The sequence below is a fragment of the Ovis canadensis genome, chromosome 17, assembly GCF_042477335.2.
Source record: "Ovis canadensis isolate MfBH-ARS-UI-01 breed Bighorn chromosome 17, ARS-UI_OviCan_v2, whole genome shotgun sequence".
Lineage (NCBI taxonomy): Eukaryota > Metazoa > Chordata > Mammalia > Artiodactyla > Bovidae > Ovis > Ovis canadensis.
Genome location: NC_091261.1, coordinates 73,772,574 through 73,800,142, shown reverse-complemented (window position 1 = coordinate 73,800,142; position 27,569 = coordinate 73,772,574). Strand labels below are relative to the sequence as shown.

Here is a 27,569-nt window from a genome sequence, read left to right as displayed (position 1 = left end):
CACACAGCCGGGGCAGAACTGGCTATTAAAAGCCTACATTTTACAAAGCTCTGATGAATGGTGTAGAACATGCCCGACAGTGAGTGGGGGCTGGATCCCAAGTGGCAGTGAGCTTTTTATCAGTCTCTAGCATCCCACGAGGCTATAGGAAGTCATCCCAAGGAGTGCCCCACTCACTAGTTTACATTGAGAGAAACTAGGGAACTCTTACAGGGAGAAACAACTTTCTAAAAGTCAAAGGCACAGTCCTCACTTTTAAAATGACAGAGAAAGATGGCAGTATTTGAAGCAGAGCCAGTGAACTGGATGTACTCAACTTAGTACTTCCATTCTCCTTCACTGCAGACTCGATGGTCTGCTTCTGATTTAACATCTGAGAGCATGAAGCAGAGTAATCTGATGTACTAGATAACAGGCTGAGAACAGGTGTTAGCCGGACACATGGTTTTCCACAGGGGAGTTCACTAGGAAATAGAGATACTCACAGACTGAAGTTTCTTCTTAGCAGCTTTTGCCAATTCAGACAAATCCAGGCTGCTAAGAAAATGTACAACACTGATAAGCAAACAAATAAAACCATTTTCATGAGCTCTGTAAAAGGCTATGGTAGCCAAGGGATCAAGATACTCATTACAGCTCATGGACAAGGTCAGATGTCAACATTCTTTAGCCCAATAGTCAGTGAGGAAACTGAACAGAACTTGGTAAGACTATCTCCTAGAAATAACACAATCATGCAAACATTTCTCATGGTAAAGAGAAAAATAACCACCTACTAACCAAAAGGCAAAAACTATTGCCATGCTAGTCCCCAGGGTGTGTATGTGAGAAATCATAATTTTTAAAGTATTTTTTTTAACAGCACAATAGAAGAAAAATATAAAAGGGGCAGAATGTTAGAAACCAGAATGGCAAGATTACATATGGAATAGCAATTAATCTTTTCACAAACTCTTGATAGGATCTGTGCAAAGGTTATTAGCTATATAAGGGTTTAAAGTTCATTTCTACAGCCATGATCTCATCTGACCTTATAGACCAGAGGTCAACAGATTATAATACCCCTTTTTGTTTGAGCTAAGTATGGAATGTACATTTTTAGGTGGTTGGGGGGAAAAAAACACAACAAATGATACTTGGTAATATGTGGAAATTATATGAAATTCCAATTTTAGTATCCAGAAATAAAATTTCACTGGAACAGACATGCCTTTCATTTACAGGGCCCACGAATGCTTTCATTTACGACTGGCAGAGTAGCTGTGGCAGAGGGTGTGTGGCCCAAAAAGCCTAAAGTATTTACTATTTAGCCCTTAACAACAACAACCACAAAATGTGTTGATCCCTATTACAGACAGAGGATATAAGTCTCTTATAACACAGATATATTCTGTGATATATCTAGAGACACAATATACTGTCACAGCTGGCTAAAACTATGACAGTATCACAGACTCTGATTTTCTTATTAGCAAATTTGTTACTTGCGCTCTTTCAAACTTAAAATTTTATATGGTGGTTTACTTACAGCCGTCTTATTTCCAAAGCGCATAGCCATAAAAGAGAAAAATGTATGGGCTTTGTTAAACACAAAATATAATACACTTATACACTAAAAAAACAAGGAAAATACTCATGACAGATATAATTGATTGGCATTTCAATGGCCTTACCTGTCTGCCATTTGAGGTATTATAAAGTGCTGTCCATTTTTGTGATCTGAAACGGAAACCAAGCCAGAGTCTCATTTGTATAAATACTAGTAAGATCTGTAAAGGAATACCATTAGTTTCTGAATTTATGTTTTGCTCCTCTCACTACACAGTTTTTGTTCCTCTCCTCTTTGCTCTCTTTTTTTGAATATTTTAAATCAAAACATCTTTTGATTATTTGGATAATTTTTTAACATTCCATTTTAATTTATCTCTAGAGTTTCTGACCATATATGATTGCATAGTCTTTTTTAAATGCTAGGGATTATAATATGCAAAACTTGTTAAAATCTACCAGAAATAATATTTTGCCATTTTAGAAAAGTGCAAAAACTTACCTTCATATTTCTTTTACCCTCTCCCCTTTCATGTTGTAACTGTCAAATATATTACTGACACATGCTGAAAACCACACCATACAATACTATAACTTTTGCTTTAAACTGTCATACACACCTTTAAAAAACTTAAGAATAAAACAGGCTATTGTATTTATCCAATACTTATCATTTCTGTTGTTGTTCTTTCATTCCTGAAGTTCCGAGATTCTCTTTGGTTCATCAACTCCCTTCCACCCAAAGAACTTCCTTTAGTATTTCTGTTAGAGCAACTAATTCTCTTTTCTTTCATCTTAAAATGTCTTTTTTTTTTTCATTCTTGAAGGTTATTTTCATGGAAATAGAGTTCTTTCTTTTCAGCATTTAAAAAATATTGTTCTACTTCCTTTTTATCTCTGGTTTCTGATGAGAAATCCAGTCATACACATAATTGTTCTTTTATATAGTATCGTTTTTTTTCCTTGGCTGCTTTCAAGGCATTTTCTTTCTTCGTATTTTAGCCGTTTGAGTTTGATGTGTCTGAGTGATGATTGGAGTTCATCCTGTTTGGAGTTCTCTGAGCTTTTCAAGTTGTGATTTTACGTCTTTTGCCAAATTTAGAGTTTTTACCCAATATTTCTTCAAATATTTTTTCTGCACCACATTCTTTCTTCTCTCTTTCTGGGAGTCTGATGATACAAATGTTCTGGTTTTGTCCCGTAGGTCCCTAAAGCTCTGCTAAGCCTCCTTTTCCTCCCACTCTTCTTTCTCTCTGTTGCTCAAACTGGATTATTTCTAGTGATCTGTTTTTAACTCACTGACTTTTTTCTTTGTCATCTCCATCCTAACTAAACCCATCCAATGGGTTTTAGAATTTTAGTTATTGTATTTTTTAGTTCTAACATTTCTGTTCTTTTCTATATCTTCTGTTTCTCTGCTGAGGTTTTATTCAATTTGCTTCAATAATGTTCACACTTACTTCTTAAGAGCATGATATTACTATCTGCTTTAAAATCTTTATCTGATAATTCTAACCTCAGAATCACTGAGGGTTGGCATCTGTTAATAACTACCTTTTCCCATGCAAGTCTTTGGGATTTTCCTGTTTCTTCACATGTCAAGTAATTATGGATGGTATCCCAGATATTTTACATAGTATGTAAAATAGTAGTTTACATACTCCATCTCACTGGGAACTGTAAGTCTTCCTTGAATTCTGTGGTGAATGTTAATATTTTGTTTTAGCAGGCACCTGACCAGGCAGGTTCTGCCTCCTGGGCCAAGTGGTGAGAAAGACTAAAGATAAAAGCCGTCAGGGTTCCCCTCAGGCTCTTGGTCAGAGATTTAGGCACCTGTGCTTGCCATTACTGAAGCCACAGGATTACTAGTGGGGAAAGGAAAAGAGAAAAATCCTGTGGGAACTCCCCGATTCTCAGTCCTGTCAGAGTTCCATTTCCTGCTCCTCAGATCACACAGAGAAGGCTTCTTTGCTCTTGCTGTGCAGTTCCAGGTTTGGGGCTGTTCCGGAGGCCATATCAGAAGTAAAATAAAGGGGACACTCACCACCAGCTTGATGTCACTGTGAGTTCCCTAGCCTGCCTGCTGGAGTCCTTACTCCATGCATTTTGGGTCCAGGGTTTTTACTGTGTTCAGAAGGAGAGATAGGGTGAAGTGCGCTTACTCCATCTCACTGGGAACTGGAACCATACCAGGGGCTCTTAACTCTGTTGTACAACCAGGGTGGAGAACCACTGGTTATGTGATTATACACATATGTGGATATGCTGTATCAGGGGTTGGCCCACTTTTTCTGCAAAGGGTCAAACTAAATAGTTTAGGTTCTGTGGCCATATGGTCTCTGTTGTAATTACTCAACCTACTCAGTTCTGCTGCTGTAGTGTGAAAGCGGTCACAGATAATACATAAATGAGTGGGCATGGCTATGTTGCAATAAAACTTTATTTTTAAAAATCAACGTAATAGGCGTATCTGGCCCACAGACCAAGGTTTGCTGACCCCAGTTCTACCTCATGAACAAAGCAGGTTAATGGTAAAGTTCACTTTTTCCCTTTCCCCCATCCCTTAGCTGGCAGAATTCTGCAAACAACTATAGAGGTTAAGGCTTTGCTCTTCCATGCTGACTCCCATTAACCACAAGAACTGTGGTGCCGCATTCAGGCTGGGTTCAGCGACACTCTCTGATTCCTGAAATGGCCAAACTGTACAGCAATCATTTTAAAAACTAAACTGTCAAGCTGTGACTGATGTTATGTATTTCACATATAGCAAAATATGCCGTAGTCATCATTTCACACAGAAATCCTGATTTGCAGTTTTCTCAAGGATACGTTACAGCACAGACCATAAACAGCAGTGTCCTGACTTGCTCTCCCAGGGCCTGCCTGGCTGCAGCTGTGGAGAGGCTGCTCTGCTTCACTCACCTGGTTTCCTGCCACAGAGATAGAAGGCTAGTCTGTCAGTCAGCTCGTACTGAATTTCTACAAGGCGCTCTGCCAGCTCGTGGTGCCCTCCTTGCCTACAAGAGAAGACAAAGTGCCATTTATACTACTCACTGGTCCCGGGTGCTAGAAAAGTACAGAGACACCCCCGAGATACCTGAGGAGTTTATCAAATGTGACTTTTCAGAATAATCTACCTTTTTGTGTGAGGTAAACTGTCAAGGTCAACTCCGATTTCCACTCTTATAAAATTGCTTTCAAAATCTCCACTACCCCTTTTCTCTGATTAATTTGTGAGACAGGGGACTCCCCTGGTGGTCCAAGGGTTAAGAACCCGCCTGCCAATGCAGGAGACATAAGAGATGTGGGTTCCATCCCTGGGTCGGAAAGATCCCCTGGAGAAGGGCATGGCAACCCACTCCAGTATTTTTGCCTGGTGAATACCATGGACAGAGGATCCTGGCAGCCTATAGTCCATGGCGTCGCAAAGAGTCAGACACGACTGAAGTGACAGCACGCACACATGTAAACGATGGTGTGTTAGACCTGATGAAGTACTGCGTTCCTCAGCACCTGAGCTCTTATTCCCAGACACACTCTGCTCTATCCAGTCAGGACCCTGCTGTGCATATGTGCCCTGTCCACCCCTCCCTTCAGAACTTGACCCACATCCTTCTTCTCTGAAATACCTTAGCTCCTCTTCACACACCCAAATCCAATCCTTTCTTCAAAGACCAACTAAAGACATTACTTAATGATCTGGGCCACAGTGAAGAAATACTATGTATGTATCCATTATGGTAATGAGTTCTACATTATCTTGCCTCATTTAACTCTTACATGCATTTATGAATCCTTCCTCCATGAGAGAGTAAAGTCTGGGGGGGCAGAGTTTTGTCATTTCACTTGTCATTTTCAAGTTGTCAACTGTCATTTTACCCTGTGCAGAGCATCGTTCTTTGCAGTTAATTTGGAAAAAGAAGGAAAGATGATCCATCTTCTGTCATTTAAATGATATTAAAGACTAATCTGTGGATTTACTTTTTTATTTTCTACTACTTCACAGCCAAAATTTTCAAACGAAGAAAAATTTAAAGAATTTTATAGGGAGCCCTGAGATGTCCACTACCTAAATTCTGCAATTAACATTTTACGATACTTGTTGGACCACATATCTATCCATACTGGGGCGTCCCAGGCGGCGCCAGTGGTAAAGAATCTGCCTGCCAATGCAGGAGATGGAGGTTCAATTCCTGGGTCAGGAAGATCCCTTGGGGTAGGAAATGGCAATCTGCTCCAGGATTCTTGCCTGGAAAATTCCATGGAGAGAGGAGTCTGGTGGGCTGCAGCCCACTGGGTCGCAAAGAGTCGGACATGGCTGAGCACACAGGCACACCCATACAGACTTGTCTCTAAGTCCAAGCAGTGACTAAAAGTATTCAAAAAAAACTGAGGAGGGGGTTCTGCAGCTCTTTATACTTGATGTGGATCCCAACCATGGCTCAAATACCACTACGTTACAAAGGATAAAAAAAATGAAAGACTGAAAGCTAAACACAGTGGTTAACGGTTCTACCTTCCCCAGCTTTGAGTGGCTCTAAGATCATATGCACTTGAAATATCTTCATCTGCAAAATAACAGAATTCCAATCTTTGAAGGAGCTAAATGCTACCCATGCACAATTTAGCCACTTTTAACAATGAATCATACACAAGGTAAATAATCCCAAACAGAGAGAGGTAACAGAGTCGAGTCTCTCACCTGGCATAGTCAACAGGAGTTTTCCCACTGGAGTCTTGGGTGCCCGGGTCTGCTCCGTATACTGCCAACAATTCCGCCTGTAGAATCTGCCCTGCTTTGGAGGCCACGTGGAGGGGGGTGTTTCCTTTCTCCTAAGGATCATTAATACAAAGTACACAAAAAGAAACGAATTAAATAACCCGAAGGCTAAGCAAATGCAACCCATTTAGTTTCAACTTAATATCTGAACCAATTTGTGCTTTCTTACAGGGTGAAAAAAGTTCGCTTGTGCTCCTAAAGATAACAGCCTCAAACAGGTTTCGAGATTCCCTGTTCTCACGCTTGAATGGAGTTGCTGAAAAATACATAAACAAGAGAAGAATGTTTGTTAAAATTGTCAAGAATGAGGGAGCAAAGCAGCTGGCAGACCACTGCAATCTACATTATCGAAGCACTACAACATCTTTATCTCGCTTAGCAAGGTGAATGAAGCCATCTCTGCAGGTAACAGCTACCCCTGGGCTCTAAGGCAGAGTCAGGCCTACATTACTGATAAGGGAACTAGGGCTGGGAAGGCTGATGCGCCCAAAGGCATGATCTGTCTAAGTGGCGCAACCAGTCTCTGAGTGAGAGGGAGTGTGAGGAGGGGTTAAGCATGGCTCTGAAGTCTGACAGACCTGAATTTCAAACCATATACCCCTCAAGCTGTGTGAACTTGAGAAAGTGTTTAAAGCAATCTGAACCTGTTTCCTTATCTCTAAAATGGTGATAAAAATGCCACCTATTCACGGGCAACTATAAGGGATCGATGATACAACAGAGCACGGAGCTGGTACACAGGAAATGCCCAAAGAAAACAGCTGCTATTATTATTGCTGTTGTTATTAGCTGTTAATATTGAACCTAGGGCTTTAGAGTTTCAGATCCTAGGCTGTGTAAATCACAAGATTCCGCCTTATATCACACCCTCTCCACAACACTAGTCTTAGCCTTGTGCAGAATGATTTAATGAAGTCTTTCGGGGTGGAAACAGGCCTGTGGCATATCAGATTCCATAGCACTGCAGAAAAGCCCTTATACAGTCAGAGGATAAGCTGCCTTCCTGCAACTCTTCCTTCAACCCTAGAACTGTCCAAAATGCAAGCATCCTTACCACAGGATTGAAGAGAGCTACTCTAACATCTGCATCCAGGCCTTGTTTTCCTAATTAATTATATTTTTAAAAATTGTGGTTTAAAACCACAATGAATGGAAGTTAACGATCACATCCACCTTCAGGCAAAATTTAAAATTCTGAACTGTGATTGCCTCTGCTCTGGATGAGCATCTGCCAAAAGCAGCACTTTGAAAATTAAGATACGCGATTTGTGGCATCTCTCAAAAACATGCAAAGGCCCACATAAAGAAAGCCGTCAACTCATCTTGTGAGTTTAATAAACCATCCCATGGACTACGGCTCTGAGTGATGCCCTACTTCCTGAAGACCTCACTCGGCATGCAACCTAGAAACCTGCACAAGTCCCACAGACCGTGTAGTCCCTCCTAGAAACAAACTATGACATGGCTCCTATTTCAAAGCTCTGCAAACAAAAACTTACAGAAATACGACTTTAGAACTAGACCTAGAAAACACAAATAGTTTCCTGGATACTTATTTTTTCCTTTGTCCCACTAGTATACCTCCACTAATATGAATGGTTGCCATTTGAATTAAGATGAGAGAAGAAACCAACTGCAAAAAAAGCTGTTACTAATTATTTTGTGTACATAAAGGAGTTGTTTTTCTTTTCTTTCTAAGTCTTTTTTTTCCCAAACAGGACAATGTGCTGTTTCATCCAGTAATTTCAGGATTCTGAAAGGTGTGACCCACCTTACTGAGATCTTTGGTGGTCACACTGTCGTCATCCCGGCAGGGCAAGCGGTGGACAAACGCTAACATCTGATACTTGGCTCTGATGAATTCTGCTTTATTAGGACTGGTTTGAGAACAAAAAAAGAAAACAGTTCACTGGCAGTTCAGATACAACATTCCCCATTCTTCAGACTGTAAAGAGAAGAGGAAGTGACCTACATCCCCCACTCAAGAATAAAAGGAACAATACTGAAGTAAGCTTTGGCAGTGTGTTAAGACCTGAAGTCTGAAAACGTACATTAGTCATTATAATGGCCAGGACTGCAGAATACCTGCTTTTTATAGTATCTTTCTTCTCTGTGTAATTTTCTGAAGTGACCTAGCAACCTTGGGGGGAAGCAGCTCTTTGTCCCATCTTGTAAGAATCCAGATGTCTGGTCTGACTGCCTGTTGGTTGAGCACCTAAGCGCAAACCCAGTGACATCGACAGCCACCAAGCCTTAGTCTTAAACTGGATAAACCAGACTTGTGCTGGGTAGCCATGCGGAAGAGACGGTCCCATGCCTGGCTTCGTTCTGCATTCCTAACGGCAAAGAGTTCAACACACAACTGGGTGACCAACTCCTGCGCTGCCCCTGTGGAGGCTGGTCCAAGACAGCTGCGCTCCTTTCAGTGGGCCCCAGGGGTTAAGAAAAAATAAGAGTATTTATAAACATTCCACTCACTGTACTTTATCCTGTGGATTAGCTTTGCGTCTTCCACTCATAATAGAGGTGGGGTCCAGTAACGAATGCTCCCATATAGAATTAGCACCATTATTATACAAGGTTTCAACCATCTAAAACCAAGCAATATAAAATCACATTTTAATTTCTTTCTACAAACATTCCATGGAAATCAGTGACTGAACTGATTCTACTACAAACACTAGCATGACTAGGAGATCACACACATCATTATTTTCTGTTTTAGAATGAGAAAGAAGAACCTACATGCAGGATTCAAGTTTGACCAGGAGGACAGCTAAATACTTCAATGGGTTTGATTACATTTTCTAATACATGATGAAGAAAGAGCACTTTGACACTTTAGGACAGCACTGCCCAAGCCTGAGCATCCAAATACTATTTTTCAAGATTCTTAATCTTTTTCTTTAAATCCACTTACCTTCTAAAACTTTCACTAGCAATTAGAATTTGATGCCCTACTTATAGTTTTATGCAACCACTGAAATAAATATTTGAGTATTACCTACATCTACCTTTGATCAGTGGTAAAGAATCTACCTGCCAACACAGGAGATGTGTGTTCAGGAAAATCCCCTGAAAAAGGAAATGGCAACCCACTCCAGTATTCTTGCCGGGGAAAAAACCCATGGACAGAGGAGCCTGGCGGGTCTGTAAAGAGGTGGACCGACTGAACAATTGAGCGTGCACATCAACCTCGAGTACCACAAGTGGTCCACGTGTCACTTGGGGAACTGCTGTGCTAGGGTCAAGTCTGGCATTTTAAACTACTCATCTCTGGACTTTATTCATATCCTACAATATAATATACGGTATGACATAATATCTGTACTCTGTATAATCTGACAGCAGTAAACACCCATTTTCACATGGGAATGAGCTGTTAGAAACTTCTGAGCAGAAGTTATTAATAATAATAAACCATTTTCATTTCCGAGCATGCCTCCTGACAAGGCCTCATCTGATTTTTACAACAGTGCAGATACTGTCATATCAGAGATCTAAATTCACCCTTTCGGGACAGGCTGTGCAGCTGCCACAGATTTAGTAAAATATGTACTCAAGACAAATGAAGGCAAAACACATGCCAAAGTCTGAGTTCCAACAGAACTCAAAGAATGTGTACCCCAAAATAGAAGTACCCGGTGACATGATAATGGACCCCCAAATAAAACTAAGAGCCACTGAATACTTGGCAGGGTGTTAGGCATTCAATCAAAACAGAACTTGATTGTCTCTAACAAGTTATAAGAACTTTAAGAGAACTTAAATCAGATGCATCAGAAACTTCGGAGGACTCCTATCAAAGCAGGAAACTTAATGAAAAGTTTCTAAGGCAGTTGCTTTCAGGAATATTCATCGTGGTAAGTGGGAAAAGACAGACTGTTTAAAAACAATTTCTGGTGATATTCTAGAAAGACGGCAGTAAAACATTAGGAAGAATTTTAATGACTGTCTGTCTACCTATAGTCGAGCTTTTCCAGATTTTCACTAGGAGGAAAATAATCTTAAATAACAAATTCAATACTTATATATAGCACTGATAAGCTTGGCACCTCTACTCAATTAGGATTCCAACATTTTTGTAAGGTTTAAGAAGTATAATTTCAGTTGCTAAAACAGTAAATCCTAAAAACTTAAACTTCTTGAGGAGAATTCTTATTCTTTACCTGAAGCAATGTCGGAGGCCATGGTGTGTGTTTAAGATGCCTCACTTGAGAGATATGGCGTCCCAGACTCCGATGGACACTGCAGCACTCATCGCATATAAAAGTTCCCCTATTTACGGATGCCCAGGAAGGATCTGGAGAGAAGAGTGAGATCAGTGGTAAGGATACCAGGTGGTTGCTATTCTGCCAGGTGGCAAAAGATGACCAAGGTTTGGTGTTTCAGGAAAACAAGACATTCCTGTTGTGTTGGTATGCTAGTCAACATGTTAAGCTGGGGAGCTTGTCTGATGATACCACCTATCTTGGCTGGGGGTACAATGTTAACAGAGATGGAAAACATGGACTGAAGCCCTGAGTGAGCACTTACCTGCTTTGTGGTCCAGGGCCACAATCTGTAGCCCTAGTAAGATCTACTATCTCAGATGTGTGCTCCTTCCTTAAACATAAGAGAAGCAAATTGAGAGGGTTCACCTGAATCATTCTGACTCCATCTCCACAAACGGCAGGACAACAAAACTGCCCATGAACAATCCACACAGAATTATGTGAAGTGAATGGTGAAAAGACAGCTATCGACACGCCTCTGGGCTTAGCAGAAAGCTGCAAGCGACACAACTATAAAATAGCTCAGCCGCGGTGGCTCTGAAAACAGACTGGGAAACCTGGCCTCCTCCAGTAGGAAATGTGCTAGGATATCCATTAGCTGTCTTAAATAAACTGTTGAGTCTGATCTCACCATGGACCTGAAAGAACAGAAGCTGTAAAAACATCAGCCTCACAGAAAAAAGATGCAAAATACAAATGAGCAATATTTTTGATGTGCGCATGATACTTTTTTTCCTGTGAAGTCCAACAAAGCCTCATTAGACACCCTTTGAAACAAGGAAAAACGCACACTTGGTAAGCAGTAAGAATAACTCATGCTGGGAAAGTAAACTAAATATTTAGAAACTCAAAACACAGACAGACCTTCTACATTTCATCAGATTCACACAAGGGGTGACAATAGGTACCGCTCAAGCTGCTTGGCTTGAGGGTTATATTTAAAAATTCTCCAATGTCCACAAAAATCTCTAAAATGCATGTACACCATCCTTACCATTTCGAACAGTTTATTCAAACCCCTTCCAACCATATAATGAAAAGTTATGGGATTTCAATCAAAGACAAACTGGGAGTCAGACGGTGTGGTGGTTAAGAGGGCTGGCTCTGGAGACAAGCAGTCCAGGGTTTGAACCCCAACTCTGCCACTTCTTGCGCAAGGATCTTAGGCAAGTTATTGCTTTGAGGGTGCTCATCATGGATCAAATAGGAGAACAACACATCTCAGTACAGTGAGGATATAAAGAGTAAGTGAAGCTCTTTGCATATAGTAAGTATTCAGTAATGTGAGCTGTTATAACTTTTCCCAATTATTTTGTAAGTACCATTCAAGTATTTTCAAGAGCTCACTGCAATTCATGGCCACTAGAGAAAGTCTTTGATTGTTATTCGAAACATTGAATGTTCCACATGAACACTATCTTACTACACTGAAAAACCTCATGGAGTTTTCAGGTAGTTGAACTCAGAATAGGATATGAACTAGATTCATTAAAAAAAAAAAAAAAAAAAAAAAGGTAAAAGGACTTCCCTGGCAATCCAGTGGTTAAGACTCTGCACTTCCACGGCAGGGTGCACGTGTTTAGTGCTTGGTCAGGAAACTAAGATCCTGCATGCCATGCAGCATGGCAAAAAAAAAATTTTTTTTTTTTAAAAAGATAAACTATTTACTATGATTTGATCATAGTTAATCAAACATTTTGGAGTTTCAGCTTTAGTATCAGTCCTTCCAATGAATATTCAATGTTGATTACCTTTAGGATTGACTGGTTAGGGAAATCAATCCTTGAATACTCATTGCAAGGAGCGAGGATCAATGCTGAAGCTCCAAAACATTTGATTAACTATCATCAAATCTTAGTAATTAGTTTACCTATCTTTTTTTTATTTTTATTTTTGCCATGTTGCAAAGCATTGGAATTCCCACTCATTGGAAAAGACCCTGATGCTGGGAAAGATTGAGGGCAAGAGGAGAAGAGGACGACAGAGGACAGAGGACGAGATGGTTAGATGGCGTCATCAACTCAATGGACACGCATTTGAGCCAGCTTTGGGAGACAGTGAAGGACAGGGAAGTCTGGCATGCTGCAGTCAATGGGACTGTAAAGAGTTGGACATGATTTAGGGACTGAACAGCAACAGTCAAAAGTCTGCCATGAAACAAAAGCTCAAACAAAATTCTTCAGTGAAGTACAACTATGTCAGTACTACTAAAGCACTCTAAAAAACAAAGACTGGAAACATCAAGATGAAAGATCCCTGCAAAGATACATAACAACTTTGCCTCTTGCAGTGTGGTACTACTACTGACACACATACAAAAAGACTTTTATTTTGAAGATCAGCCTTGGTTTTCACCTATCATTCAGAGAATTCACAATCCTTTTGGAAGAAATTAAATAGGGACAAGACAGCAAGGATTTAACACACACTAAGGAAGGCTCTCCACTAGTCATTTTAACATCATGAATCAGAATCACATGAAGAGAATATCAGAATGTTAACGACAGTAAAATCCAGTGAACCCCTTCCAATTTATGTGATCATTTTATGCTAGGGCTTCTTAACATGGGTTCTAGGAACACAACCAATGGGCTTCAGAAACATCTATTATCCCACTGAGAAATCTTAACAAATTCTGCGTGAAAGGAGAAGTGCGCGTGTATTTTGGGGGGAGAAGGTCTTGTCGTTCATCAGAATTTCAAAGGGATCCTGAACCATAAGGGTTATTCTCTCACTAGGGGTTTGCAGAAAAGGCAGCACAAATTCCTAGCTGCTCAAGTTCAGAACATTTCAAGGTAGCCTAATTATATTCAAAACAGGAAGGAAGTGACTCAAGTCTCTGTAGATTAGGCATATGAGACAACAACTAAAAAGATACAATGGAAGAGAAAAATGTTCTCAAACGCACAAAACGCCACAGAAGTGCAAGACAGTATTTCGTACAGAATTCAGCATGACAACAGAGATGCAATTTTCCTGTGCCCCGTATACCATCCACTGAGAAGCAAAGAATATGCGCTTCAAGAGGAAGTTTGAATCTAGATTCATGTGAATCAAACATCACAGAAAGTTCAACCAAAAACAGGCAAGAAAAGAAGGAAGTGGAGCAAATAACATTTTTAGAGAATCCGATGGAGTTTGTATGACAAGCTAACTTAGTTTCTAAAACACCTCTTTTGAAACTCCTCCACCCGTTCTCCCTATCTTCAAAAGAAACTGGTAACCCCACTTACATTATAGAGACCATGAAATAACCACATAAGGTTTGAGTTATCATAGTCCTTTTAAAATCGGTCTGCACCTCCATATGACAAGATGAAGTTTAAAACAGAGTGGTGCTCAATGACTTCATTGTTTATTGGACACTATTGTGCCAAAGAAGCCATCTTACCTTTTGAATTACTTCAAATTCAAAAGAGATAAATCCAAGCACTGAAAACAGCACAGAGGCCTGTCAACTGGGCTCCAACCGCTAAGATAGATCTGAACTCTAAATCTATGGGACGGGAGGGATGGTTTTCGCCCTTCAGTGTTCCCGTATGCCTAAACTGCCTGAATACCCAAATGGTTATAGTTGCCAATGATTTGGTGTGTTTGTTTTGTAAGCAGTAATTAATGTATACTTTAGAAATTCAACTACAGCTTTAAGGGGCTGTGAAGGTTCTGTACACAACACAAAAAAAAAACAGGAAAAATAAAAACAACAACCCCAAAAACCACCTTCGATGAGACGATCCTAAGCATATTCATTGACACTGTTCTACCCCTGAGCACCGTACTCTCAATCATCCTTACTCGAAAAATGAGGAAATCAAGACTCGGCCAAATGAAGTCACCAGCCCAAGGTCACCCAGAGGCAAAATCTAGTTTGAACTCGGCTAGTTCAGATCTCAGAACCTGAGACAAGCATTGCTTCCTCAAGTGATGGTCGGCGTTTGCAAGACCCCGTCATCCGGGAGACTGTCCGCGGCAGAGTGGCAGGCGGGATGTTAAGAGAAGCGGGGCAAAACTCATCCTTGCAGGTCCTCTGGCGAGTCTCAGTGGAAGGAAGCGGCGAGCGTCGCCCACTCCGGACAGGGCCTCCCCCCACCCCGGGGCGGGGGTCTGGGGGGCTGTGGGGAGGGGGGATGACACCTGCAGCCTCTGGGGGCCGCAGCCGGGAGGACGCTCTCAGTTGATTTCTCTAATTGGCCTCCTAGTGGATTGCCCAAGCCCCTTCCTGTTGGGAAAGAGGCCACGACCCCGCCGCCTCTCCGCCCGGCCTGGGACAGAGGGGACGAGAAAGAAGAGAGGGACGGGAGTGACGGGAGGGCGGCGGCCCCCTGCCCGCCCGGCTCTGACAGGCCCGGGACGGGTCCCGCCCCACGGCCGCCCAGGCGCCTCCTCGTCGCGACCCGGGGCATGGGGTGCAGAGCTCCACCGCCCGGACCCTCCCGGCCCGAGGGGGCGGCCCCGGGGCAGGGGTCCTGGCCAGGAGAGCTGAGGGGAGCGGGCCCGGCCGGTGCGACTCACCCGGCCCGCTGCAATCAGCGCACACCTCGCTGCTCCGGAGCCGCTTCGACATGGCTCCCGCCTCCCACCTGCCGGGAACCTGGGGCCCCGGGACAGTGAAGGCGGCGGCGGCGGCTGCGCTTCCGCTCTAACGGGTCCCCGCCGCGGCGCTGGCGGCGGCCGCCTCTCCCCTCAGCGCCTCACAGCCGCGGCGCAGCACGCACGCGCGGGGTGGTGCCCTTCGGCGACGGGCAGGTCATGTGACCGGAAAGGGCACGCTTCCTTGTCGCCATTTTGAGTGAGGGCAGGTGTCTCCTCTCCTGTTTCCAAACCTCCTTGATTTGGGGGTCTCCCTCTCTGGAAGAGATTCACTTCCTCCCAGTGCTGATTAGTACCAGGGGAAGCAGCAAAATGTAGTGACCAAAGGTATGCAGCCACAGGCTTCTTGAGGCAATCATTCGTCAAGTCATTTAGCATAACTTTGGTCAAGTTCACTTATTTATTCATTCCTTTATTCAACAAATATTTATTGACCAGGGCTTCCTTGGTAGCTCAGCTGGTAAAGAATTCGCCTGCAATGCAGGAGACCCCGTTTCAGTTCCTAGGTCGGGAAGATCCCCTGGAGAAGGGATAGGCTACCCACTCCAATATTCTTGGGCTTCCTTGGTGGGTCAGGAGGTGAAGAATCCGCCAGCAATGCTGAAGACCTGGGTTTGATCCCTGGGGTTGGGAAGATCCCCTAGAGGAGGGCATGGCAACCCACTCCAGTATTGTTGCCGGGAGAATCTCCATGGACAGAGGAGACTGGCGGGCTACAGTCCTTGGAGTCGCAGAGTCAGATGGAAATTATCAGGAATGCACATTTATTGACCACGTACTATGTTCCACACACTGTTCTGGGCACTGGAGAAGGAGCAGTGAGCCAAGAAGACGAAATTTTCTCTATTTATGGAGTTACATTCAACTGTAGTAGATCTACAATAAAATAAGTAGGAATATATTAGATGTTTCCCCATGCTGCAGTTTTAATCTTATCTGGAAAGTGGAGGTAGTCTGTCTACCTCAAGCCCATGATTCACGTTTGTATAGCTTGTTACCTGAAAATGATTTTTACATTTTTAAAGGGGTGTGAAGAGGAAAAAAAGAGGGAGAGGACAAAGAATATTCAGCAAGACTCTTACATGACATGCAAAAGCAAAATATTTACTTAAGGACAAATGGAATAACTTACAGAAGCATATAGTGTGCCTGCCCCATAGTAAGCCCTCAATAATAGTTGCTCCTATTATTGGATTAGATACTGCTATTATTTCCTAATCACAACTTTTTTTTTTTTGTTCTTTGAGGGTGAGAATGCTGCTGCTGCTGCTGCTGCTGCTGCTAAGGCGCTTCAGTCATGTCTGACTCTGTGTGACCCCATAGACAGCAGCCCACCAGGCTCCCCCGTCCCTGGGATTCTCCAGGCAGGAACACTGGAGTGGGTTGCCATTTCCTTCTCCAATGCAAGAAAGTGAAAAGTGAAAGTGAAGTTGCTCAGTCCTGTCTGACTCTTTGCAACCCCATGGACTGCAGCCTACCAGGCTCCTCCGTCCATGGGATTTTTCCAGGCAAGGGTGCTGGAGTGGGGTGCCGTTGCCTTAGATAACCTAATTTACAGGACTACATAAACACAATGAGATGAATTTAATCAGTCTGAAAGCAAGCAGAGATGTGGTCCTAATGCTAATGAACATTGTATGTATTACGTATGTGTAAGCACAACTATGATTGCCATTTGGCAAATATTCCGTGGCTATTGTGGGCCAGAAACTGTCTTGACCTCCAGGTACTCTGGTGAGCAGCCATTGTGGAGTTTTTTCACTAATAAATTAAGAGAAATGTTCAATAAATATGGAAAGATGTCGAGGCAGAGGATTAAATTGCCCAGGTCTTCTGAAAGGATAAGAAGTCCTGGAAGGGGTCTCAGGAGCACCGGTCTTTGGTTCATCTCTCCATTTTTATAAATGTGTGTTGTGGGCATAACCACATAAATCCCACACATTCCACAATTAGAGCCTCTGGGTTCCATCCTGATGCTTCTGCATCCTGTTTTGGTTCACAGACTCACAAATCTTTTGGCCTCAACATGTGTGGAGAAAAGATTAGGCCAGGATTCTTGAACAGCTGTTGTTGCAGGCGTCTGAAAAGCTGATGTCCACAAGCAGAGAAGGCAGAGAATATGCTTTCAGGATTCATCAAATAACTTTGCCTGGCTATGTGATCAAGTTGTGGACAGCTGTGCAGAAAGCTCAGGCTGGCGAGCCGTGAGTTGACTTGGTTCTTCATTGAATCAAGGAACTATACTGTCTTAGGTTGAAACCCAAAGAATGAACTTAAGTTTGGCTGACTGTGGTCAAGTGTAAGTATTATCTATTAGTCCTTTCGGCCATAACCCCAAATTCAAAAATAAAGGACACTCGTATGTGGAATAAACCAGCAACTTAGGTAACTTTGAATCATAACCCAGTCTGGAGTTGAGGCAGAAGAGTGCTTCTCAAAGTCGGGGGGTAGGAGTATGAATTTTTCTCCTCCAGGGGACATTTGGAGACATTTTGGTGGGAGTGTTACTGACATCTAGTGGGTAGAAACGGCAGGGATTCTGCCCGACATCCCCACGTCAAGTATTATGTGGTTCCTATCTTCCTTTCCAATTTGGATTCCTTTTATTTCTTTCTTCTGATTGTTGTGCCTAGGACTTCCAAAACTCTGTTGAATAAAAGTGATGCAAGTGGGCATCCTTGCCTCTGACCTTAGAGGAAATGCTCTCAGCTTTTCACCCTTCAGTATGACGTTAGCTGTGGGTTTGTCTTATACAGTCTTTATTATATTGCAGTATGTTCCCTCAGTATGTAGCATTCTACAATGGTATTCTATTCAGTCATAAAAAAAGAATGAAAATTCGCCATTTGCAGCAACAAGGATGGACTTTGAGGGCGTTATACTAAGTGAAATAAGATAGAGGAAGACAAATACAGTATGATATCACTTACATGTGGAATCTAAAAATGACATCAAAGTTGTAGACATAACAAAAATGAAGCAGATTCACAGAGAACAAACTAGTCCTTACCAGTGGAGAGAGGGGTAATATGAGTGTTGGGGAGTGGGAGGCACAAACCACTGGGTGTAACATAGACTCAAGGATGTATTGTACAATACCAGGAATATAACCAATATTTGGTAAAAACTGTAAATGGAAAGCAACTTTTTAAAACTGTATAAAAACTAAAAATAAATCCAAAGTAAAAAATAAAAGAATTAGAGTTACCAGAACAGCAAAAAACAAATAAACCTATGTGGTTCAAAATGTGCTGAAGTTGAGAAGCTCTGAGCTAGAACCATCCTCTCATGCGGCAACTATTTAACGCCACTTCTCCAAGAGTTTATGATGCCTACTTGAAAATTGGTTGGTGTTGCCCACTTCCAAAATGGCTCCTGACCAATCGTGGCAGCATCTGCCCAGGTCCAAAAAGGCTGCAAGAGAGCCAGGAACTAGAATGGTTTGGTCCAGGAGCCTGTTGTCACCCCGCCCCCCGACCGCAGAGCCGATGGAAGAGGCCCAGTTGTGGACCGAACCATATGAGGGACCTGGGGCAGGAGTAAAGGGGATGATAAAGGCTGGATCGAGTTTTTCAGGTCGAGAGCCTAGGCTAAGCAAGAGAGTTTTATTTCTGTTTTCGGTATGATGCTCTGATTCCCGGTATGGGATTGGAGGTGGGTGAGGTTGGGCGGACCCCAGCCCGTGTGGCTAGCCTCGCCTCCCCCCCGCGCCGCGGCGCGCGGTGGTCCGCTCCCCGCACTTCCCTGTTTGGGGCAGTTCGGCCCGCAGAAGTCGGTTCGCGAGCTGTCAGCGCGGGCGGGAGCGCCGCGGGGCGCGGGGTGGGCGCGGCCGACCCCGGTCCCCGACCCGGCCCGCGACCCCCGACCTCCCGCGCGTGCCCTGCACCCGTCCCGCTAGGCCGGCGGGTCGCGTACCGCGCCCCCTCGCTCACTCGCCTGCTTCTCTTCGCTCGCCGGCCGCCCGGCGGGCGGGCGCCGGAGACCTCCACCGGGGGCTGAGGCTTGGCAAGCGGGCGGTGAGGGCCCGGCTGTGGCCTCCCTCGCCATGTCCTCGCCCCGCGACGCTAGCGGCGACTTCCCCTTGCACCTCCTGGTCTGGAACAACGACTACCGGCAGCTGGAGAAGGAGCTGCGGGACCAGGTGAGGGGGCGAGGCGAGGGTCTTACCCCGGCGAGAGGAGCCGGGGAGTCGGGGATCGTAACGCCTCCCTGAGCCCATCTCCAGCCCTCTGGGGAAAGGGACGGGGCACTGCCGTCCCCTTCCGCTCAGCAATCGAGGGACAATAATAATAACAGCAGGATGTGTACTGAGTATTTAATGTGTGCCAGGCCGTGTGTCGAAGGTTTTATATACATTCTCCCTCTTAATCTTTCCAGCAGCCCTAGGAGGTAGGTACTATCCTTTCGTTTTACAGAGAAGGAAACTGAGGCGCTCAGAGATTATGTCTCTTACACAAGGTCGCTTACCTAATAAACACCAAATCGAGATTGTAACTCTGGCCAACTGGCTCCAGCGTGCACCGTCTTAACCAATTATTCTTGCCTTTCTCCAAAATGTGTGAGCAACACACACCTCTCACCCCACCCATTCTTTTTGTCAGGAAAGGCTTGGGTGGGTTTGGAGCCCAGGTTCTGACTTGCCCTGTGACCTTGGGCAAGGCATTTTCCCTCTCTTGGCCCACGTTCTCTTCTTTGTGGAATGAGGGTGTTGATACCCATGTGGGCAAATTCTGTACTTGACTGTTACCAATAGGTCTGGGGTGATGCCCAGGAAAAGCTCCCCAGGGAGGCTGATATACACCAAAGTTTGAGAATCTCTGGTGCACAGCATCCTTAAAATCACTTCCTGTTCTAAAGTGCTTTGATTCCTTTTTTATTTATTCCCAGCTTTATAAGCAGTGGTTCTCAGTTGGAAGTGATTTCCTCCCTCATCTCACACATCTGGTAATTAATAGAGACATTTTTGTTTGTTACACGCCGGGAGTGGGTGTTACTGGAATCTAATGGGTAGAGGCCACAGAGGCTGCTCCACGTGTGTAAGACATCTCCCTCCCCAGTTAAGATTTGTCTTTCCCAAAATGTCAGTAACATCTTGCTTGAGAAACCCTGTCTTCAGAGCAGCACAGTGATTCTGGGAGGTATTGGTACCCTCAAGTTACAAACCGACAGACTTAGCACTTAGGATGTGTATGTGTGTGTTAGTCGCTCATTCGTGTCCGGTTCTTTGCGACCTCATGGACTGTAGCCCGCCAGACTCCTGTCCATGGAATTCTCCAGGCAAGAACACTGGAGTGGGTGGCCATTCCTTTCTCCAGGGGATCTTCCCGACCCAGGGATTGAACCTGAATCTCCTGCATTGCAAGCAGATTCTTTAAGTCTGAGCCACCAGGGAAGCACCAAGCAGTTAGGATAGAGACTTGTAATTATCTTGTGTAATTGTTCTGGTTGACTTCATTTTATCTAGTGTATTAAAGTTCTGGTTTTTGAATGGCTCAAATTTGATGCTCTAATTGTCAAGAAATTCTAGAGGAAAGAGGGCATTGGTTTTCTTCTGATTTGCAAAAATTGAGCAAGGTCAGCATCCCCGCCCCCCCTCCACCCCAACCCTCCCCACCCCCTCCTTGATGAACAGTTACTGCTAACTGTGTTTTTTGTTTTTGGCTGTGTTGGATCTTCACTGCTGCCCGGGCTTTTTTCTGGTTGTGGTGAGTGGGGCCTACTCATTGCGGTGGCTCCTCTTGTTGCAGACCACTGGCTCTAGGCAAGTGGGCTTCAGCAGTTGCGGCTCAGGTGGGCTCAGCATTTGCAGTTCCTAGGCTGTAGAGACAGGCTAAGTAGTTGTGGAGTCCAGGCTTAGTTGCTTCGCGGCATGTGGGACATTCCCTGATTAGGGATCTGACGCGTGTCTCCTGCACTGGCAAGCGGATCCTTCACCCCTGAGCCGCCAGGGAAGCCCTAAGTGTGTTCTTGTACCCTGCCATCTTTCTCTTAAGCCTGTTGAGCACCCACTGGAAGTCAAAAGTTGCCCTTTTTTCCTTTTAAATTCTCTGTCCACACAGAATAAACTTTTGTCATAAGAGTCCTTGTTCCTAATTAGATCATGCCCCCAGAGTAAATGATTCAACAGTTAGGCATCACAGCATACCTGATGATTCAATTCCCTTTCTCTTACTAGACATAGCCCAGAGGGAACCCGCCATCGTTTTGTTCTCGGCTTTAAGTCTCACCTTAGACACTTTAAAAATGACCAGACAGTCTTTGTTTTTAGGCCTGCAGTGTTTTGCCTCTGTACTTCCTCAGTATCGGAGCCTCACAGCTTCTTGTGAAATATTGAGATAAAGTACAAGGAAAGTCACAAAACTAAAATCCTATCTGATAGAGTGGTTCCACATCGTCACTGAACCACACACATGTTCAATACCAATTTCAGAAAACAGCAGGCTTTCTGTTCATGGGAGGTGAGGAAGAGAGTTAAAACGAAGCACCGTCTTTCTTTATAGAAAAACTCAGTCCATAAGAACAGAGTCTTGGTTTGTAATCTAAAATGTGGCATGATTGAATTATTTCTTTTTCCTGCAACTTGTGATAGAAATGTTCATTGAAAGTTCTCTGTGCCTCTTACCTTGAAAAACATTAAGGACACAGGTGATTAGCGAATTCTAATTTTGCAGCAAAGTAGTCCTGGGATACATTGATCCTTAGTGCCTTAGTGTCAAGGAGGTCAAGAAAGAATAGGCATCTTTGCTAATTATTTGGTTTTGACTTTGTTATCTGTTATAACTGCAGATCATGTCACAAGATTCTGTTTTCTCTGGGGGAGAGATAGTTGAAGTGTATTCAGAAAAAACATCTTGACTGTGGAAGTTGGACTGTCATGACCTCGCAGTCCAATTGCAATCCTGAAACTCTGGCCGCTGAAGGGGTGGAGATGGGGCTGGCTTCACGGGTGTGCAGGCTCGACAGTTGCACAGGGCCCTATCCTCAGAAGTGGCTTATGCTTGGTTCAATGCTCTGTTGTCATCATCTGTCATCATCTTACTATTTTCTTTTGAAGAAGGGGCCTTGCATGTTGATTTTTATCTGGGTCCTGTGAATTATGCAGCTGCTTCAGGATCAAAAAGTTGATCATTGATACCATTAGAATGCAAGGCAGGGAATATTTTGTTGCTTTCATATTTACTGAGATCTTCTGTTAATTATGAAATAGCTATCTACTCCTCTGCCTTGGAGGCAGTTAGGTTAATGGCCAGTACTAATACTGGTTAAATTGTAAGCTTGGGTGCTTAATTTACCCTTAACAAATCAGTTCATGAGCTGTCAAAATGCGGAGCGTTAACACTAAACACTTACTATTTTGCCAGGCACTGTGCTGAAATGTTTTTGTTGTTTCTGGTTTGTTTTAACTTTTTCTTTTATATTGGAGTATAGCTGATTAACAATGTTGGTGATAGTTTCAGGTGGACAGTAAAGGGACTCAGCCATACATATACATGTGTCCATTCCCCCCCAGACTTGTCTCCCATCCCAGCTGTCACTTAACATTGAGCAGAGTTCCCTGTGTTATACTGTAGGTAAAAAATGCATATACATACATACATACATACATACATACATATATATATATATATATATATATATATATATATTTTGGCCACTCTGCACTGCATGTGGAATCTTAGTTCCCCCACCAGGGATCAAACCTGCCTGCACACCCTGCATTGGAGGCATGGAGTCTTAACCACTGGGCTGCCAGGGAAGTCCCTTAAAATGTTTTATGTGCAGTTTTAGATTTAATTCTCACATCAGTTCCCAGGGGTTAGCGCTTGTGTGATTCCCACTTTACAGATGAGGAAACAGTGGAGAGGTTCAGTCACCTGCTTACCAAGTCATCAAACCAAGATGTCAACCCTGAGGAAGTCACTCTCACAGAATAAGAATCCTGTATTCTTAACCCTCCCGCTTTCCTTCTTTCGGTAAAAGTGCCTCCATTTCAGGATTCTGGCGAAAGAGGAAGGGAACAGATCAGAAGGTACGGGCCCAGGGTTACCTGGAAGCAGTACATTTACCATAGCTGCTGCTGTTAATGTCATCATCATCATCCTGGGAATGTAGCTCCTTTTATGTATGTTCCAGTTTTTCTACAGGGAACCCGTATTGGCTGCATAATTAAAAACAAAAAATTCCCCTCACCCCAGCAGTAGAGCCAGCTGTTTCACTTAAGGCTTTGTCTGCCAGTACTTTTCTGCAGTCGGTTCTTCATTCTTTCCATCCCACGAGTGAGACATGAAGCGGGCTCACTGGTAGCTGTAAGAATTTTTATTTTGTTCTAGGAACAGCAGCACAGAAAGAATCAAGTTTATCCAGATGAAGAAGAATAAGCACATGTTTCTGAATGTGTGTGAGTCAGCCCCAGTCCCACCGTGTCTTGTTCATTTAGCCGAAGTTCACTGCTTGTATAACTTCGCCAGAGATGAGATTGTTCCAAGTTTTCAACGTTTACTCAACCGAGGCACTTTATTAAGTGCCTCTTAACCCATCAGCTCCACTGTCTTTAATATTCAGTGGGGCCTTGAAGTTGGTCGGTGCAGATGAAATGATTTGTGTTCTGGTTATGTCATTTGTCACTTAGCCAGAGAGGTCTGTTAAACATCTTTCAGCCTTCCTGCCGATGCTGGGAGAATGAATGAAAATTTAAGGGGACAGATGCAAAGGACAGTCTGTGCACCTTAGCAGAGGAGGGAAAGCCCTGTGGGATCAAGTGGGGTAGAGGGTGGCAGATGAGGCCTGACTCCAGGGCCAGCCCTCGGTTAGGAAGCCAGCAGTGAAAACGCAAAATCTGGGCAAAAGAGGACGTTCTAGGCAGCGGCAGTGCTCAGAGCCTGACTGGAAACCACCTGGGGTTCTCATCGCAGCCCGGGGCAAGGCTGGGTGAGGCCACAGGCACTCATTCCAGCCAGTGCCTGTTGGCTGGAGGCCCGCCCTGAGCCAGAGCCTTGGATCCAAGGGAAAGAGCCTGGAGCCTGCTCTCAAGTGCTCCTCCTCAGCCCTCGGGCTCAGTTGAATCTTCGAAACCAGGCACGCATCTATACCTCCCCCGGACTTGGGGTGGGAGAACCAGCTCAGGCCCTGGCTGGCCACAGAGGACCAGGGCTGTCTGAGCGCGCACAGGAATGAGGGTGGTAGACTCTCTCAAGCAAAGGGAGGGCCAGTTAGCAGCCTCTTACCCGAGGCCTTCCCCCCAGGAGGTGCCTGTGATAGTTTCCGAAGTTCTGACTGTGTGCCACTCATAGTGGGTCCCACAAGGCTAGTGAGGGACCCGGAAGTGGACCCTGCTGTCAGACACTGAAGCCCGCACTCAGCTGCACAACAGCAGGCTACCAAAGAGGGCTTGGATGAGAAGAGTTGGTGGGCTTAAAAATTAGCACATAAGGAGACATGGAGAAATCTCACGCCTTTTCTTCTTTGCGGGGGCACTATGATCGTTAAGAGGGTGGGCAGTTTTAATTTGGTGCAGCTTATCATTGGAGAAACTTAAAGGAAAAACTTAAATGATCGGCTGTGACAGTGAATTCCAGTGAAATTCTGAGCTCTTGCTAACTCAACTCATGTCATTAGTTTAGGACCCTCAGCTCCCCTATTAGCTGTAAGGAGATTTCAATAAATCCCTTTTAGGGAGAAAGCGACAGCTTATGTGAAGCAATGTAGTGTAGGTGTATAATCCTAAGAGCTGACTCTTCTAAGAGCTTGCCATGAGGTTTACCCTTGTAAGACTTTTGTAAGATAGGTGGGTTTTGTTCTTTGTTCTTATTGTTCCCGTTTTACAAGCTCGCATACTGAAGCTCAAGAGGAGTTAGGCAACTAGTCAAAAGAGCATGTAGATCGTAGATTAGATTTATGTGTTACATAAAACACATACACAGGTTGATTTTTAAGCATCTTTATTGAGATTCAGTTCCCTTATGCAATTCACCCATTAACTGTGTTATTCACTGGTTTCAGTGTATTCCCTGAGTTGTGCAACTTGTCACCACAGCCACATTCCAGAACATTTTCATCACCCCCGAAAGAGACCCCACACCCACTAGCTGTCACTCCCTATTTCCCCCTAACCCTTTAGCCCCAGGCAACATCAAGCAGTTTGACACATCTATAGATTTGCTTCTTCTGGACATTTCTTATAAATGGAATCATACAATACGTGGCCTTTTGTGTGTGGCTTCTTTAACCTAACATGATGTTTTCAGTGTTCATCCGTGTCGTGGGAGATGTTAATACTTCATCCCTTTTAATGGCTGAATAGTATTCCCATGTGTGTGTGTGTATACTATATTTTGTTTATTCCTTAGCCAGTTGATGGACATTTGGGCTATTATGAATAATGCTGCTCTGCTTATCTGTGTACAGGTTTTTGTATGACTGTATGTTTTTATTTTTCTTGGGTAAACACCTATAAGAGGACTTGCTGGGTCTTATAATTCTGTGTTTAATTTTTTGAGGAACTGCCAAATGTTTTTTCAGTTTGACTGCACCATTTTACATTCCCATCAGCAATGTATAATGGTTCTAGTTTTTCCACATCCTTGTCAACACTTGTTATTGTCCTTTTGATTGTAGCCATCCTAATGGATGTGAAGTATTATCTCATTGTGGCTTAGATTTGCATTTCCCTAAGCTTCCCGGGTAGCTCAGCTGGTAAAGAATCTGCCTGCAATGTAGGAGACCCCGGTTCCATTCCTGGGTCAGGAAAATCCCCTAGAGGAGGGATAGATTCAGTTCAGTTCAGTTCAGTCACTCAGTCGTGTCCGACTCTTTGCGACCCCATGAATCGCAGCATGCCAGGCCTCCCTGTCCATCACCAACTCCTGGAGTTCACTCAGATTCATATCCATCGAGTTTACCCACTCCAGTATTCTTGGGCTTCCCTGGTGACTCAGATGGTAAAGAATCCGCCTGCAATGCGGAAGACTTGGGTTTGATTCCTAGGTCGGAAAGATCCCTTGTTGGAGGGGATGGCAACCTACTCCAGTATTCTTACCTGGAGAATCCCCATGGACAGAGCGGCTTACAGATCATGTCGCAAAGAGTCTGACGTGACTGAGCAAGTAAGCGCGGCTCAGCACAACGATTAGTTATTTGAGCATCTTCCATGTGCTGTTGGCCATTGGCATATCTTTGAAGAAGTGTCTTTAAATCCCTTGCCCATTTTAAGACTGGATCATGTGTCTTTTTATTCATGGCTAGAGTTCATATATTCCAGATGTGCACATGCTAAGTTGCCTCACTTGTGTCCGACTGTTTGTGACCTCATGGACTGTAGCCCACCAGGCTCCACTGTTCATGGGATTCTCTAGGCAAGAATACTGGAGTAGGTTGCCATGCCCTCCTTGAGGGGATCTTCCCGACCCAGGGATTAAACGCGTGTCTTTTGTGTCTCCTGACTGGCAGACGAGTTCTTTACCACTAGGGCCACCTGGGAAGCTCCCATATTCTAAATACTCAGTTCAGTTCAATCGCTCAGTCGTGTCCGACTCTTTGCAACCCCATGAATCCCCTTAATAAGAATATGACTTACAAACATTTTCTCCTTGTCTTTGGGTTGCCTTTTAGTTTCTTTATACCGTTTGAAGTACAACAGTTTTCAGTTTAGATGGAGTATAATTTACCTATATTTTCTTTTGTCTCTTACGCTTTTGATGTTGTATCTTAGAAAACTTTGCTTAACACAAGGTCACACAAATATAATTCTATGTTTTCCCCTAAGAGTTTTGTTGTTTTCTATCTTACATTCATGTTTATGATCAACTTTGAGCTAATTTTTGCCTTTAGTCTATACAATACTTCATTCTTGTTCTGCATGTTGATATCTAGTTGTTCAAGCATCATTTGTGGAAAAGATTATTCTTTCCCAATTGAGTTATTTTGGCACCCTTGTTGAAAATCAATTGACCATAAATGTATATAAGTTTATTTCTGGACTCTAAATTGTATTCCACTGATTTATATGTCTCCCCTTTTGCCAGTATCACAGTCTTGATTGCTGTAGCTTTGTGTAGTAAGTTTTGAAATTGGGAAGTGTGATTTCTCAAATTTTACCCTTTTTTTTCCAAGATGATTTTGGCTATTCTAGGTCCCCTGAATTTCCTTAAGAATTTTAGTATCACCTGGTTCATTTCTGCAAGAAATAAGCTGGAATTTTGATGGAGATTGCATTGACTCTATAGCTCAGTTTAGGGAGTTTTGACATGTTAGAATATTAAGTCTTCTGAACCAAGAACATGGGATGTTTTCCCATTTATTTAGATCTTTATTTCTTTCAACAATGCTTTATAGTTTTCAGAGTATAAGGTTTATACTTCTTTTGTTACTTATTTATAAAT

General features: G+C 43.5%; 2 protein-coding genes across 21 annotated transcripts in view; one reads left to right on the top strand and one right to left on the bottom strand.

Annotated features, from left to right (window-relative positions):
• GIT2 (GIT ArfGAP 2) overlaps positions 1-16,068 on the bottom strand; it is a 42,123-nt gene extending 26,055 nt beyond the window's left edge. For 10 of the 20 annotated variants that reach the window (XR_011250009.1, XR_011250010.1, XR_011250011.1 and 7 more), the window contains exons 1-9: positions 15,115-15,333; positions 10,498-10,631; positions 8,807-8,919; positions 8,100-8,205; positions 6,498-6,584; positions 6,251-6,381; positions 4,471-4,565; positions 1,674-1,719; positions 486-537 (exon numbers count right to left, since the gene is read on the bottom strand). Coding sequence is in view for 17 of the 20 variants with exons in the window: in XM_069558220.1 (XP_069414321.1) it covers positions 486-537; positions 1,674-1,719; positions 4,471-4,565; positions 6,251-6,381; positions 6,498-6,584; positions 8,100-8,205; positions 8,807-8,919; positions 10,498-10,631; positions 15,115-15,166 (816 nt within the window). In the remaining 3 variants the exon portion in view is untranslated. Of the gene's footprint in view, positions 1-485; positions 538-1,673; positions 1,720-4,470; positions 4,566-6,250; positions 6,382-6,497; positions 6,585-8,099; positions 8,206-8,806; positions 8,920-10,497; positions 10,632-15,114 lie in introns of all 20 variants that reach the window. The other 10 variants (XM_069558221.1, XM_069558230.1, XM_069558219.1 and 7 more) reach the window with 3 other exon arrangements.
• A 2,608-nt stretch (positions 16,069-18,676) lies between these two features.
• ANKRD13A (ankyrin repeat domain 13A) overlaps positions 18,677-27,569 on the top strand; it is a 35,062-nt gene continuing 26,169 nt past the window's right edge. The window contains exon 1 of the mRNA XM_069558212.1: positions 18,677-19,333. Within this exon, the coding sequence (XP_069414313.1) occupies positions 19,238-19,333 (96 nt within the window). The 5' untranslated portion in view covers positions 18,677-19,237. The remainder of the gene's footprint in view (positions 19,334-27,569) is intronic.